Raw genomic sequence first — 17,790 nt, forward strand, 5'->3', positions numbered from 1 at the left:
ATTTTATTTTATTTATTTGAGTCTACATTCTTATTTGCTTACCTTGATAGAACAATATTTTTTATAAAGATGTCTTTTGTTTACTAACTGCTTTTTGCATAGCAAAATAAACTTTCTTCATACCCATACAATGAAATTAGTCAACATAAAAAATGTTAAATCAAAGTTGGAACTTGTCTTTTTAATCATTTTCATCTACTTTTATGGCATAAACTTATAATTTATTCCTGCTTGCAAACCTAAAACTAAAATGCGGGCTACACTGTTAAAAAAATATAACAGAATTGATTAAGACACGGTCTGAAAGCCTCATATATACATAATAATGATCTATTGGTTTGGTACGCAATCAGTCAAAATAAATTCTATCTTTATCATTACATAAGTAATATTCTTTTTCATCAGCACTTTTTTTTGTATATCTATCTTCTTCACTATAATGACTCTGGAACTTTGTCACTATCTTTTCTTTTGGTCGTAATAAAGGTTAGCTGCTGCTGCGGTCTCATAGTTTTTAAGAAGTTGATAGAGAAGTATGTTTCCTCATGTTTTATTATTTCTTCTATGAACGCAATATAGTACCTCCATTTTTTTCTGATTGAATATCTGACAAGCACTGAATCATTTAATTTGTAATTTTCCTTCTTCTTGGGGGTCTTTTTCTTGAGTTTTGTATACTATATCTTTATTTTTCAGTTTTAGTAGCAGTTGTTCATTTTTGCCCTTTTCTTTTGAGTCTTCTCTAGTTGTGATATTTTTTCCTTTTATAAAAACATCAATGTGTCTTTTCTCTTCGTTTTTTTTGTCTGTTTTATCCGCTTGATTTTCTTTACCTTTACTTTTTTTGCAAACACCTTTACTCTTAGTACAGAGAGAATTTGAATCGTTGTTGGTGAGCATCTTTTCGTCAGTTAAACTTTCACCATATTACACATCTTTTGTTTTTTTTGTGACCTTGGTTCTTCCATGTATATTTTAAAATCATCTTCAGAGTATTCATCCATCAATACTTCAAAATCAAGATAATCTATAATATCAGAATCGTTATATTCGCTCATGATGTCGGATACACTAGTTATGCTGTTAAGTGAAGGCTGGTGTTACCGCACTTACCCAAGATTATATATAATAGGACGTGCGATAGCTTCTTATTAGGACGACGCTAAATTTACTTACTTTAATATTAATTTAATTAAGTATATTATGTACATCTAAATTAGATATAATTTTAGTATCTTTACAGATTGAGAAGCACTGCCAATTACAATGAAAAAGTTAAGTGGGCTATTGCGGAATGAATATATATCGGAATAACCCCAAAGGGGTATTTCCGAAAAAAAATTAAAAACACAGCTAGGACATTGTATTCCTCTCACAATTCGTAAAAAACGATAATCTATCGTAAAAGCAATCACTTATTCAAATAACTTACCAGAATTCCGAGATATGTAAGTTGGGGTAATTACGAATCAGCAAAAATGACGCGAAAAACACTTCTCCGAAAAAACTTGATGGTATGCACGCATTGTTGACACTAGCGACTAGCGACGACTGTCGAGGCGAGCACAATGAACATGGTGTCTAGACTAAATGTTGCCAATAGGAAAATATCGCTTCGATTGGTAGAATTTTTGAACTTTCGGAATATACCCATATTCGGAATTACCCCAATGCACCTTAAATAAAATTTAAAAAGTACAATATAATTAATTGCGTCGACAGCCCTGGCGTCGCCCGCCAGTCGGATGGACTAATAAAAAAATAATGTATCTAGTGACTGTATGTTAATAATTATTTTTAGGCACTCATGATATAAATTATTTCGCCCATTGCCTTTACATGCAATAATGGTTCTACCTACCACTTGTTTCACTAGTATGAAAGTGAAGTTGAGCAGTCAATAAAAAGTCACTTTCTTTTTATAATAGGCAGACACTAAATTCTACGTTTTAAAAAATATGCATTAGAATTAAACAATACCTATTATTTTTAATACGTAGGTCCTAAACATTACAAATAAACACTATTCATTATTAATGTTTTTTGGATAGCACATGAAATAAAAATGTAGGTAGATATGCATTTCAACATCCTTCGTATGTTTAATTCTCGGACAATTTCAGGTTAAAAAGTTATTAATATATTATTAAGTTTATATTGTGGCAACCACATAATTGAAAATGTCACCATCATATTGGTTGCAATACTTTCTCCCAAACAGTTGATTAACAAATTGAATTTAGTAACATTTACGTACCTACCTATATTAGAAGATATTATTTTTTGGTCACCCCATTCTGTCTTCACGTCGACCGTGTTTATGATTTAAATTTAATTTAGAGACCATTTACATTTGACACAAGCATTGTCGGCGACCTTTGTATATTGCTAGTAGACCAACAATTCCGGACCACATATAAAAAAATCATATTTTCAATTCTCAAGGGCAATTCTGTAGAGCTTACCCTTAAGGGGGATCATATATGCCAACTGGCCTTAGTATAGTTAGCCAAGTATGGCCTTAACTTTTCCATTCCGAGCACTGGTTTGACTACTGTAATTCGATTGCCTAAATACGTTTCGCCTTTATTATACCATGTTCGTTAAATACGTTAAACGTATTTTCTGTGTATATATTTTAGCTGTTTTCTTGAATAAGTAATTTAAAACAGTTATTATAAGGTATGGGAAGTTTAACTATGCTCCTATTGATAGTTGCTGTATTCGCTTATCTGTTATTTGCTTTCTCATTTCTTTGGATTCCAACATCTGAATGAATCTACAAGATTAATATTTTTTAATCTCAAATATATAACATAAACTGGTTTTAAGTCAAATTTTGGAAAAAGTAGGCATTATTGGACAGTCATTTAACATACAGTTGAACCATAAAAATTGCCACGTGAGAATGGGGCATTAGCAAAACTACTTGAAGGACCACATATTATACGGATCTTACTAACTATAAAACTATAGTAACGCCACTGCAGTGTACAATAATGTTATACCCGCCCGATGTTTGAGCTTTCGCTAAATAGAATTATTATTGTAGTGTCGACAGGCATGCAGATAGCCTGACCGCTTTCCCGGAATAAATCCGTTCAAACTAACGCCTTGGCATGGGACGAGCAGGCAATAAACTTCATAGTTCTGCAAGGCGGGTTGCATGCTGCTGAAAATCAGGCGGTGCTTGGTAAATCGTTCCGTAGCGAAAATAAATGGCCGATAATAATGCCTATTTTCTTGATCGCTGACATTTTAGTGACAATATTTACAACAGTTCGTGATACAACATTATGTCCTAATATGTAAATGTGGTAACCATTTCGAAATTTCAATCTTTGCAAATAGATTCATTTCTTCGTTTCAAGGGAATTTATTTTTTAAATACATTTTCTTTCATTGACTAAACATAAATATAGATCCATATCCTAAAATAGTTGTTTGGAATATAGGTATTAAAATAATATATCGCTTAGCTTTTAGCATATTATTTTACATACATAATAATATGAGAAAATAGTAAAACAAAATAATCTAAAAATGTGACAATTGATGAAGACAACCGAATAATTAATTTTTGTTTTTTGGTAAAAATTGTTTTTTTTTTAATTTGAAAAATAAATAATAAACACGTGACATTTACATTTTATGTATACGTTCCGCCGTACCATAGTTTGCCGTGAGCTATCTTGCCGGAAAGAAATGACCGTGTAGCATTGAGATAAAAAAAAAACGCATTGGTCGAGAAGCATTGTAGACAGTAAAGTCCCAATTGTATTAGATTCAACAAGAACAGTAATTTGGTTGACAATAACGGTGTCATTATTATCAGATATTTGTTCGACTTGATACTAACGAGCACCTACCAGAGCTTTATATAAATTATACGATACGATTGTATTTGTAATTTAGTTATCTATGCAGATATTTTTTTCTTCTGCCTTTTCCTTATAATATTATTCGGGTAATTTTTATTACGTGTTTTATTTATACATGATTTTGATACGGCTATATATTTCTGATACAACATCTCACAGTAAACTGTGATAAGTTAACTGCTTACTTACAAGTCTACGGATACGAGAAGATCGCCGTATCACAGTTCACCGTGAAATGTTGTGTCGGAAATATATGGCCGTATATTAAAGACCGTCCAACCTCTTTGGGTCGTACAATACTGACATAAAATTAATGTCTAAATAAAACACGGTTCTTGTCGATTTATACTTTATAGGAAGCCAGTAGCAAACAAATTAGGAAAATAGCCGATATCCTGGATTATTTATTAGGTTAGGTTAGGTTTTTATTCTTGAATTCACGAATTTCGCCGAAATAAACTATGAAAATTGAATTGATTTTCATACTGAATCTAATAAAATTGGAGACCATATAGTATTTATACGTCATCTCTTTTCGATAAGAAAACTCACGGCGAACTGTGATATTATTTATTTACGGTGAAATATTTTACGTACAATTTACATGTAACCAAATCTTCTACAGTCGAACCCTATTTTTTAAGCAGATTTTGTAAAATTGTATTTTTGATTTGTCTGATTATTTTTATAGGGATTGATAGATTTTAATATATTTAAAGCTTCATAATGAATTGAAATGATATCTAATAGACATAGATTTTATATTTATATAAGTATTTTTAACGGATAGTCATAAACGCATTCAATTGGAATTACCCTACACTTTTTATTTCTTTCGAGCGTCGGCGTCAGTTTTACACGACGTCAATCTCGCATTCTTGCATTTCCGCCGTTAGATGGCAGTCGCTGATATCCTGTCCCTCCAGCCGCCCGATTTAGCGCCGAGGCGTGATCGTGCATTCAATTACAAGACATAAAGTATGGCGGAGGGTCTACGGCACCCCCTACTCCCCCTCTAGAAGTGGTCCCGTGGTGGCTCAAATGCAAGAAACGGAATGCGGAACGTCGGCTATGCAAATAGCAAATAAATCCGTTGTAGGGAGGGGGTGAAAACTCTTTTTTATTATTATTATTATTATTATTATTATTATTATTATGCGATCCTGCCAGTGGAGTACGCCCGGCTTGCGATTTTTAGATTTTTTAAAATATCATAATGTAATGTAGGTACCTAATAAATATACATATTGTCGAACAGGAACGTCTTGTCCACGTGTTAAAACTGTAAACTAACAATCCCCTCCAGTGTAGCTAACCCCATTTCCATTTTAAAATGAGAAACGCCCCCAAATTTATCATTTCATTTTACGCTACCGCGGTGTACGTATCTATCAATTCACGTAATTTGAAACTTTTTATAATAAAAATATGTCTACAACGATCAGATATTATGTTGAAACTATTATTAGTAAACTTTTGGTTCAGAAGAAAAAATGTCGCGTTTAAATGGACGCCGATACATTATTTTAAACACGCAACTAGCACGCGTTGCCGCCATGACAGGTACGTCACTGAAAAGTCTTCTAGATGCGACTACAGCGACTTCCTGTCGTCGCCGATTTCTCGTTGTCCGACAATATACTCCCGGAATTACGGAAATAGTTTTTTTTAATCAAGGGATTAGAGCAGTGTTTACCAAACTGTGTGCCGCGAAGAAAGATATCTGAATCTGTTTATATATTAAATTGTTTTACACTAAAACTCACAGTTTGATTGGTTCCTAAGTACCGAAGCTTCTTTTTCGTTTTTGTAACATATTTTCAAAAAAAATATGAGAAGTGCAGAAGATTGTAGAAAGCTTATTTGCAGTATTTTCCATCACTCAATTAGCAAATATACAAGTGGGTCATTAATCCTTTCGCAAATTACGTCAGTACACACCTGACTTATACAGTGGAAGAAAATTTAATATATTTTAACAACGATCCCGTACACAAAAACTCATTTTCTGAGCTAGAGTTGTCAGTATTTTGGATTTCGGTTTGGAGACAATATCATCGATTAGCTAATACAACCTCTGCTGCAGTTTGAATCGTCATATAATTGCGAATTAATTTTCTCATCGCTCATGGAAATAGAATTTAAAAACAGAAACAATATTATATATTTAGGTATATGTAACGGATTATTAATATTATATTATAGAGAGTTACGGTTTTGTTTATCTAAGTTAGATCCGTGTTTTTACATAATTCAAAATCAATTGAAACTTGAATCCTTCTCATTAATAAACAATTTACAAACACTAAGATTTTTTTATTCATGTTAATAAAGTACTTACATATTATTATATATTTTTTTAGATTTTTAATTGGTGTGCTCTTGAACAAATCTCACTTTCTCCAATGTGCCGTCAGGTAAAAAAAAGTTTGAAAGATGCTGGATTAGAGTGATTAGACAAAAAAAAACGTGAAGATATCCGTAAAGAGGCTAAGATTTCTTTTTAGTCTTATGTTTATGTAGTCATGTAATTTATAAACAAAAACCATACTTACTAGCATAATTATTTGCTGAATGAAGAGGCTGTAGATTGTAAAAGTTGGGCGGAATCCTTATTCTTCTATTACACATGTACCTAAATATCCTCCCTTAAAATGTAATAAATTATATTTAATTTTTATTTTGTACCTAGACGGTTCGATTCCGTTTATTTAAATCGCAAACCATCTACTCCCATGCGCACGTTATCTTGTCATCCGACCAAGGACTGGCTAAAGTTAAAGGATTCGAGATTGTATCGACTATGCGCGAGTTGAATTGGTTGATCCTCTTCAAACATTAATTTGATCTTACGCAACATGTTGTGTAACAGGGTAGCGTACAGAACATCCGAAAAAGCTCTTCAACGAGGTCCTAGTTCAAGTAAGGTTTATATGAAGAAAAAAAATGAAATTCGACAAAGCTTATGTAGGTATTTATTTATTTACAAAGAAGTTTATAAGATACTTATCAAGTTTTTTGAGTTAGCGTATTATGAAGTCTTTTTAGGTTAAGAACCTTTAAATAGGTAGGTATATAAACTTTCAAGTTTGGTTGAACTTTTTTGTTTTTGTTTGTAAGCTGAAATTATACACTGCCCTATAATACCTTTATTGCATACAATTTATCGTCGTAATGTAAAGAATTTTAATACTTTGAAACTAGATAGGTGCGTATTTATTTAGTTTTATTTTGGGTGGACTATAATATATAATAACCATTGTGGACGCAGCATTGTGTACAATATCTCAATATTTAAGTAGACACGTTAGTATAATAAGTAAAGGTAATGATTGCATAATATTATTAATATGTACCCAACTTTATTGAAATATAGGCAGAATTTAGTTTTCACCAACATCCAATCTAACTATAATAGTGATATCGAGTGCGTTTTTTTTCGTGTTAAAAAATGAATTATGTGTTACATGTCACATTCCAAAAATACACTCTGATCTGATTTCCCAAACGCGCCAAAAGAAGTATAACTTCAAAAAACTACTTAACCAATACATATTCATGAAACTTTCATAGCTTATAGATATCTTTAATTATCTCTTTGAACCACTTTATGCGAAAAAACAAAGGTATGGTTCGTAATAAATTAATTTAAAATATATGTAATATATATAATATAAATATGTATCATTTTTTTAATTGAACGCGTTAACAGAAAGGGACAACAATGCTTTCAAAACATACAAGAAAAATTTAAATGTGTACCCTTAGGTATTACATTGTATGTATAATTAATATTTAATCATAATTAACTCACCATTGTACTATGAAGACAAACATTTTCAATGATGAACTTTGAATTTTGTTTTTGAAACTTTATTTTATTGTATAAAATTGTTTATGTTTATTATTATTTTCTTCCTCTCTCTTGTGAAAGTAATATTTGTTAAAATGTAAATTTTATGTTTTGAACGTCCTGAATTTTGATTTGTTATGTCCACAATGTTTTGTTTTCTTAAATAAAATGATGTGTGCGAATGAAAAAAAATGCATACGTCTGGTGTTCGGCCAGTTGTTTATGAGCAGTATAATTTTATTTATTTTTCAATTGTATTGCAGTGTCAAATCACTCCAGTCTCAGAGCACAAGGCAAGTGAAGCATAATCCAGTGTCACGACTGTGACTCTTATCATCAAATTGTAAAATTATAACTAGGTTAACTAGGCTAACATTTTAATACCTGATCATATTAATTGAAATTTCTTTTTCTGTCTTTACAGGAAGCTTTGGAGGAAAGAATAAGACAACTTGAACAAAGGCTGGAAGCAGAAGCCTTGAGTGCACAGAAAGATCGCCTCGCAGTTGCAAGACTGCAGCAACAACTAGCTAAGGTAAGCGTTTTATTTTCACCTCAAATATAATAATAATATGTAGGTACTTGTAAAATTACTACGTTAATAGGTACGCAAGTGTTTTAAAAAAATGTTCTTAAATCAAATTCGAGAGCTTTCTTAGTTTTCCTTTGATGTTTTCAGCTTTTTTGGCTTTTTTTTATATACTTCATAAAAATCGGCTTCGTAGGGGGGTGCCACAAATGATGGAGCAACGTCACGGAGTTATTAGAGATTGTAAACGGCTATTTTACATTGACCAACTTAGGCATAATTGCAAACTATATGCCGATAGGAAAACAAACAAACACTATCAACCGGGTTGTTTAGGGTTACGAATTTTGGCTTTTTTGGGGTGCTCAATACGGAGCGAGAAAGCTTATCGCCAAATGCGTAGGGCCGTCATAATATCGAAAGAAAAGGTTATCGATACCTAGTATCGGTATTGTATAAAAAATATCTTTACTTGTTAGTATTAAAAAGGGTACCAGTAAAAAGGAATTGATACTCTACAATTATACCAGTCTGCCGATTTCCACCGGCTGTAGTGCACTTAGTATGCAACCGATCTCTACGATTGTGTTTCTTTTCAAAAATTTGTCTCAACGAGTTATATTTATAAGAGCCCCGAACATTTGTGAACTATATCTGAATATATAAGCTGCACATATTATCATCAGACATAACGCCATCAACCAAATAAAGCACAGCCTAAGGAATACAAAAAGGTGCCAGTTACCGCAGCTAACCCGAAGATAAATGGTTTTGTTTAAAATCCTGTAACTTAGCATCTTTGTAATGATGTATTCTACGATGGATCTTACGTCTATGTTCTGACGTAACCAACCGCTGATTTTGAATGATGAGACGGTATAATTAATATCATAATAAACTATTTTTTTAGTCAAGAATAAGTTAATATTTGAAAATGTAACATTCTATAATAAATATTGAACATACATAATTTTAAAACATCTCATGCGTAAAAATATCCATTTTTCGCAATTTGATAAGGAATTCATGTAAGAACTACTAGTTAAAATTGTCGTAATTAAATAAGATGTCCGTAGCTTAATCAGAAAATCACACTGGCGCGAATACAGCGGTTATAGTTTCAAGTCCCGTCGGGATTTTTTTTAAATTGATTTTTTGTAGTCGGTATATCCATGAGATGTTTTAAAATTATGTATGCATATGTGGCTGAGATTTGGGGCCCCTTGTCTAGCTGGGACCCAATACTTTGTATTCTTTTGCGTTGAGGTAGCTACATGTTTGGACATAAAAAGGGTTTCTCCAACATCTTTGGTATAGGTATAACGAATAATTCTTTTTACTTATAAATAAATACGATCAATTTGATAAAGCTTATCAGATAAACAAGGACTATAATATATGTATAATAAATATATTTACCTAGGTTCGTTTGACAGTTGTGGTAGTTTGTAAACAAATTATCCTTCTTTTCAAATGCGACATCAACTCAATTCATTAGAATCGAAATGAAACCGGTGCATTGTTCTTTGTGGGACTGAAATAAGAAAAACAGCAAAGTGAAATTACTGAAGTGAGAGGCGGATCGTAGACGACAATAAATCTCATACGCGCAATTTCCCTCTATCGGTAGCCCACCAAGCCTCCACTTACAAAGCGTTTATACCATTGGTGTACCGAATTAAGGGGGTGATGGCATAATTAAATATTATTTGTACAGAGAGCGCTTTTGAGATGGTCAAAAATTCCTCTATTAACAGCGAGAGTCGCCTAGAAGGCGAGATATAAAAAAAATGTACTAGGTAACAGTTGCTTTTCCCTCCACCATTTTCCACGTCTCCACACTCGTTAAGCTTCTCAATAATATTATGGTGAGAGTGTCCTAAGAGCGACTTCCCTAGACCTTCGTAGATATACTATATTACTGTCAATCCTCGATGAAAAATTATCTTCCGGTATACCTTCGCTAATTGGATAAATTGAACGTAGTTATGCAGAATGTAGCCAGTTCACAATAATGTCTAGCTGAGATAATGGCACTTTAGCAACAACATGATATTAAAAATGTATGTAAAATTGTAAATAGTATTTTATTTCAAGAATATTTTTTTTGCGGCATGGCTATTTTCAGCAAAACGTAGAGAAAACCTTCTCGCATCTGATCTATATCATATCTCATTTTTTTATATTTTGTGGACTGGCTACTTTCTGCACAACTATGTCCAATTTTCACTCGTAGATACAATCAATGTAGTTGACGTAATTAATAAACAAATAATATTCTTATTTTTTTTTAAAATATGATTAAATTAAGTCATTATTACCTGAATTACGATGAATACGACAGATTATGAAAAGGTAAACCGGCTTTTCAACTAGGCGCCGCCCAATATAGACATACTTGATCACAGAATAATTGTCCATAATGCATAATAGTATGAAAGTATTGTTGTAAATATGGTGGCGTGTTTATTAGACTTGATAGCAGCTACCAAATTGGTCATTTACCGTAAATAAAGGTTGCCAGACTATGGTACCTAAGATTATTAAATCTCCTACTTTCGGCAGTGTTTCCAGAAATACACTTAGTGGGTAGTCATTGAAAAATTCTTACAATTGCAATTAGAAATAAACGTAATTATTATGAAATTAGTTTTAAATTTAAGAAAACCATTTTTGTCCTATTTATATCTTTCTAGCAATCCCTTTATGCCTTCATCTGTATAGCAGCTGAATGTGTTTTAGAGTCCCGTAGCGTCGTCTTAGTCAAACTATTTTGTAAACTACCCCCGTTTCGTGGCGGCTTTCTTTCCGGTCACGATAAGCTTTTCAAATCATTTTTTTTCTTTCTGTCTATGACCGAGAAACTGCAGAACTATTTCGAGACTTTAGAGAGTATATAAAAAATATAATAATCGTGATGTGTACCGAAGTATTTTTAATTAATTGCAAAAACCATTTTCTTATTTATATGAAGAGTATCCCTTTCGCAATTGGAAATTTTCTACACCATTGTAACCTTCTTCAATGTCTCTGTATTTAATTCTACGCAAAACAATGGGATGTTTTATATACGACGTCTTAATGGGCTGAAATATCGCTTTGTGGAAAGTAAAGGTTTTTTGTCCCTTTTCACATTGACGTCTCACTCTGATTGGGATTGAATGCAATAACAAAAGGCTGTTTTTTTAATCAGTCTGGTCATGCAGTGACGTCCCTAGGCAGCGTGCCGCTTTTATGCCACCCCCTTTCATTTTTAATTTAAAAAATCTGTAAATTCGTTAGATTACCTACTTACCTACTTGCCTATCATATTATTTTTTTTGTCTATATAAAATAGACTGGTTGCGCTTTTTTGCAGTGGACTGGAATTTGAAGATACTTGTGGATTACAGATCTGGGGGGGGGGGGGGGGTGTCGTCTGTTTTCATCTTTTGGTGACCAAATTGCAGTGAATCTCTCAATCCTGTGCTAGTCGAATTACATTAACAACTCATTGGACATTCAGCGAATAGAGAATATTTGGTACTGTTCGGTTATCAGGAATACAGCGGAAAATACATTTTGAAAATACCCGATATACTGGATTATTTGTTAGTTTAACCTAACCGAACAGTACCGAAAATTTTTCTACACAATATGCTTAATAATATGTTGGCTTCTATCTTTCCCAGCAATATGACTTGGAGTAAATAATACACCTCAGCTGTTTTATGGTCTAATTTTAATTCTTAAAACCTTCTCATTGGTAATGTGGTCAATTCAGGAAATCCACATCATACACCCATCCAGCCACGTCTCGAGAACCTTTAGTTTTCTTTTATTGGGTTATTTTAACTTCCAGACTACACAAATTAATGTATCATACCAATTAAAGACCACAATGAATTTAAATATCTTTTGTTCACTGGCTCTATAATTATTCTTTGTGGATTTTGTGTAATTGTTAATATATTAATATACAATCATTGAAAAATTAATAAATACAAAGACCTCTCACGATCAATATTATAAAAAAATCTTCCCTATAATAATATACGAATAGAAATAGTTACCGTTTTTTATAAATCACTGAATTTCAATTCAACTTATCGTATGTGCTTTTAAAATACGTTCAGCAACTTTAAAGCGGTTGATTGCGCAAGAAAAGTCGTGCACTTTTATTAATCCAGACGGTAATCGCAATTTCTGTAGCGTTTTTTTCCGCAGCTAATCACCACTTAAACGCGAATTTCCCGGCACGTGAAACTCCGCCGTAAATATAAACATGAAATTAACGTTACTTTAAAATGCAATTTGAATTTCATAACGGGGGCTATATGGTGTGTCATAAATTATTTCACCGAGCAGTGTTAGCACTAGCTTTCTTTTCCCTAAAAATCTATAATTCCGCCACTTATATTATCATTTTTTAAAGCTTTTAATTAATTACAATATGTAGGCAATAAAACTACATTATTTATTTATGAGTTTTATTAATATACATTGGCACCCAACTCGAGCAAGTCAGCAGCTACGTCTATCTCGACAGCAGGTGCCCATAGACGGAAGTATGCACGATGAAATTGCTCGAAGAACAAACCTGGGATGGAGTGCTTTTGGACGTCTGAATAGTATCTTCAAGAGTGACCTACCATTATGTCTTAAGCGTAGGGTGTTCAACCAATGTGTGCTACTCATGCTCACGTATGGCTGCGAGACGTGGACCCTCAACGCGACCGATATTCAAAGGCTAAGAGTCGCACAGCGAGGCATGAAGAGGTGTATGTTGGGCATCACGCGAAAGGACCGTAAGAGAAACGAATGGGTTAAGAAGCAGACAGGAGTACGCGATGTAATAGACGTTGCCAAACAGCTGAAATGGAGATGGGCGGGGCACATTGCTCGCCAAAAGGAAGGCCGCTGGACAAATGCCGTCATTCAGTGGTACCCATGGGGCACGAAACGGCCACAGGGTCGCCCTAAAAGCCGCTGGATTGACGAACTGGTAAAGTTCGGTGGAAATACGTGGCAGCATATTACACAGGACCGAGAGAGTTAGAAGAAGCTTGGGGAGGCCTTCATCCTGCAGTGGATTGACTCCAGCTGTTGATGATTAACATAAATTCAAATTAATCTGAGTTTTGTACTATTTCATTTGTGTGTCATTTTTTGCGAGCGGGGTTTCACACTCACCAATGGCAAATACACACTGATAATAAATTGACAGTTAATTATCGTTTATATAACAATTTAATACAATAAAATGAAATAAGGTTAAAACCGTATTACCTAAGTACCTATCAGGTGTTTTTAAAATTATTTTGAATATTGATAATGATAACAACGCTGTCATTTTTATCAAATAATTGACTTGATACTTGAGCACTTTACTTACTTCACCCTGTCACGTTCCATCATTGAAGCATAGAACAAGCACAAGTTCGCGCTACTTCCATCGGTCCATCGTCAATACTCGTGCCTCCTGCCATGCCAGAAGCGCGGAGGGTGGGAGAGGGCCGACCATAATGCGTACGATGATTCGCCCCGACAATGTGATACTCCTACATCTTGATGGCGCAACTGAAGTATATTTGAGCACCTATCAGACTTTTATATAAATTATACGATATGATTGTATTATGTGTTAAGTGTTTTATTTAGGCATACATATGATCTCAATACTATACGGCCAATTGAATACGTCGAAATTTCTGAATACGGGACAAAACACCTAAAACAATAATTGCGTTACGATTTTTCAAAGTAGGACAAGTCCAATAGGTAATGTATTCTGCGTTTAAAATATATTTTAATTAAAAACAATATTATTTTAATCATAACAGTAATGCTGAGCCGTGTTTTTTTTTAATAATATTTCATATTCTTTTAGTAGGTACATATCAACGTTTTAATAAAAAATAAACAATTGCTTTACTATTTTCCTAACATTTAATGTTCTCAACGAATCTGGCAAACAAAGTTTTCCGAGACATGTGGTGTATACGGTGTATAATACATCAGTTGCATTTGTGCAACGTTTTGCCCTCCGTACGATAGCAGAAATTATATGATATTAATGCAATTTTCCCGCTTTCCGCCCTGCACGTTGCATCTGGTAGTAGACACTTTGAATTCAGAAATGAGGCAATAATGCACGTTTGTCCAATTCACTTAGATTTTATAGTTCACCATTACGAACTTTCACTATAGTTGCGCTCGAGAGTTACTATTGGCTAACTGTTTTAATTGTCTGACTTACACACTTTGAATTAAACTTGATTTTTATTCAGAAGTTGGTTAAATATTTCACTGGATTATTCGAAAATTGCAACATTTTCAAATTATCTCATACGTTATTTAAAAAATGTTGCTTTTCGCAATAAGTCATAGATAGATAAATGTACAAATTCTGCATACAAACAATAATTTTTTTTTATTTGTCTCTACTGAATGAATTAAACTCTCGATTCCTGTTTATTCACAAAAAAAATACCTACAATAATACAGGTAAATTAAATATATTCAAGTTTCTTATTATTGCATCAAAATATCAAGGTAAATTATATGCACCACCATATCGTTAAACATTATTATAAGGATTAGCGATTAGCGCTATCGAAGGTAATTTATCATATTTATGTATTGAGGCGGTTAATTATTGTTACAATAAGTTAACCGTCTGAACTGTCAAAAAGTGCGTCTAAACAGCACCTCTATTGAGTGTGTTAACTTTTAGAGCGAGATAGACTGTTTTAACAGTTTAGACGGCTAACTTATTGTAACAATTATAATACCGCAATGCATAAATATGATAAACTACCCTCGATAGCCGCCGACACAGCCATGTGTATAGAATAGATGCGCAGCAGTACGTAACTGCCAAAAAATGTTAATAAGTATAACCAAACCTTCCCGAAACATAACCTAGCCGTACAAAACCTACATAACCTAACGTAGTCCAGCAATGTTCAATTGAACATTGTTGTCGACCTTAAAATGTGCCAAAATGACTCAACCTACGTATTATTTTTTTAAATAAAGTGTTTCATCAGCTGGGGTCTATTCACTGCTCGGTGAAAGCTTTCTCTAGCTCCTTCCACTTTAGTCCCTGATGCCACTTACATCCACTGAGCTTCTCTATAGTCGTTTAGTGCCCCTTTGGTACCATTGTCCGACGGCATTTATTCAGCGGTTGTACACTCGCCAAACGATATGTCCAGTCCATTACCATTTCACCTGCTTTGCCACATTGCGCCACTCGATTTTTTTGGTTTTTTTTTTACATTAATGGTATATGTTTCACACGCATACGTGAGCACTGGTAGCAAATATTGGTTGAATAATTTACGCAGGCACAATGGGAGGTCACATTTGAAGGTGCGAAGACCTCAGTGTAATATATATGCTAATGTCAACATGTATATATCTATAACATGTTGAGACATATTATAATAAAATGTTTATAAACAATTCGACCGTGTTTAGGAAAAAGGGCGTAACCCACACAGAACAAATTTTACAGGAGAGGCAAAAAACGTTTTTTTGAATGATTTTGGTTTAATATTAATAAAAAAATAGGCATAGACATTGAGTACATGATAATTGATGATTTGGTGTAATATCTTTTCGATCTACTAATAATTAAAGAAGTTATTACAGAAAATCATTAAAATTGAGGGTAAATGCTTTTTTCCTTAAATTAAAACTTAATTAAAACCTGAATTTAGATAGTAAATCGGCATTTGCGGCTTATTTCCTTTTTACAGAACGTGTATTTAGTTTTATACATTGTTAATATCTAATAAAAGCACTTTTCGAAAAATCGAGGGTTACGCCCTTTTTCCTACACAATCGAATTAATATTGAATATTTAGATAAATTTGGACAGTACAATAAAGTTTATATTTTATGAGTAGGTACCTACCTAATATTTACTTTAATTTTTCTGCTAAACGTACAAATATATATGAGACATAGTTTTATAGCTAGGATTTTACGCATACAAATATTTCGTAGCTTTGTGCATTTGAAAATATTAATTCACTAAAAATACACTAAATCTGTACGTATACTGTTCTGCCATGAAATGTAAAATATTTATATATTCCCTATTTCTTATCCCCCGCTTTTCTCGTCGCAATTGTTTCATTCAAACCAAAACACGTGTTTCACACGAGACACATATTTTTACTCTAACTCAATTTGTGGAAACAACAAATAACCAACCGGTGCAATAGTGGTTATTGCAATTTCATTATTTCCTCTACACGCAGTGCATTTATTTCTTATCTGGACACGGACTTTAGAAGCTACATACATCATTTATTTTAAAATTTTCGTACTAAATTTATTTCTTACCCGTCGATGTTTGACAACATAAATGACATAATATCAAACTTAAGCGAATAGAGCTCAAATAATTTTATCAAAATGGAGATAAAAAACTAAGGGTCGTCTTGGATATATCTGTATTGGAAACGCGGTCATAATATTTCAATTTTAATCGTTGTTAGCTTCCATGGACTTCGTTATCGTGACTGACTTTATTCATATAATAGCGGCGCTATAAAACCAATCTACGCGCTGCATATCTTAAATGGTGGGAGACACCGGACTTGGCAATGGACCAATATACAAGACACTACACTGTGCCTGCTCTGTGGTTTAATGCTGGAGCGTGATAGGGTGAAGTAAGTCAGTTATTTAGTATTTTTTCCCCATATAACTGGGGGAGAGGATCCACAGTACTTGCAGGATAAGGCCTGCCTAGTCTTTCTCATTGGATTTATGCAGGTTGATTGTATAACTTTCTGATAGCAAACCATGCGGCTTCTTGTCACTTCTGATGAAGATGCGACATTGTACCGGACTCAATTTGACTAGCTCTTCAAAACACCGCGTGGTGTCCATATGGTTTACCTAAAGCCGCACTTAGACCAAGCGAGCGAATGTTTGTTCTTCCCCCACTCCAGTGAAATTCTTATGCTCGCTCAACAAAAAGCGTTTACGTCAAGAGAATTTCGCTAGAGTGGGGGAAGAACAAACATTCGCTCGCTTGGTCTAAATGCGGCTTAAGGTACGGTCATGGACAAAATCAACAAAGCAAGGTAATAATGATGGATTTTTTAGTATTAAGTAACGTAAAATAACTTTGTTTCAAAATTATGATTATAAAATACATCTAATGTTTCGTTTAGTTTTTACCAAAAACAGTCATATCACGCGCTGAAAAATCCAGCTAGATATCTTTATTTCCATTCCGGCTATCTGGCAGAAATAGGCTTCGACGGTGGTGCGGCGGAAACACTTTTCAGTGCAGTAAGCCCCTCTTAAGAGCTTTCGCAAGGCTGCTGCGGGAGCGGTATCTGACCGTCTTAACGGACCTATAAAAATACCGACGGACACTAAAGTGCAGGCTAAAGGGAAGATAAATAAAATGTGCTTTTATCTCAGCGAGTTCGGTATATATAAGTGCCAATGTCCGATGATATTTATTTCTACAAGCAATGCAATAGAGCATGGTGAATTTTTATGTTTTCCAATCAAAC

General features: G+C 33.6%; 1 protein-coding gene across 2 annotated transcripts in view; it reads left to right on the forward strand.

The window, feature by feature from the left end:
• LOC147064824 (uncharacterized) overlaps positions 1–17,790 on the forward strand; it is an 873,679-nt gene that overhangs the window by 408,584 nt on the left and 447,305 nt on the right. For both annotated transcript variants that reach the window (XM_085957379.1, XM_085957380.1), the window contains exon 3: positions 8,159–8,269. In XM_085957379.1, coding sequence (XP_085813505.1) covers positions 8,159–8,269 — 111 coding nt within the window. The remainder of the gene's footprint in view (positions 1–8,158; positions 8,270–17,790) is intronic.

Source organism: Rhyacophila brunnea, unplaced genomic scaffold (genome assembly GCF_057557595.1).
Source record: "Rhyacophila brunnea isolate RB1 unplaced genomic scaffold, BYU_Rbru_1.0 scaffold_7, whole genome shotgun sequence".
Classification (NCBI taxonomy): Eukaryota; Metazoa; Arthropoda; class Insecta; order Trichoptera; family Rhyacophilidae; genus Rhyacophila; species Rhyacophila brunnea.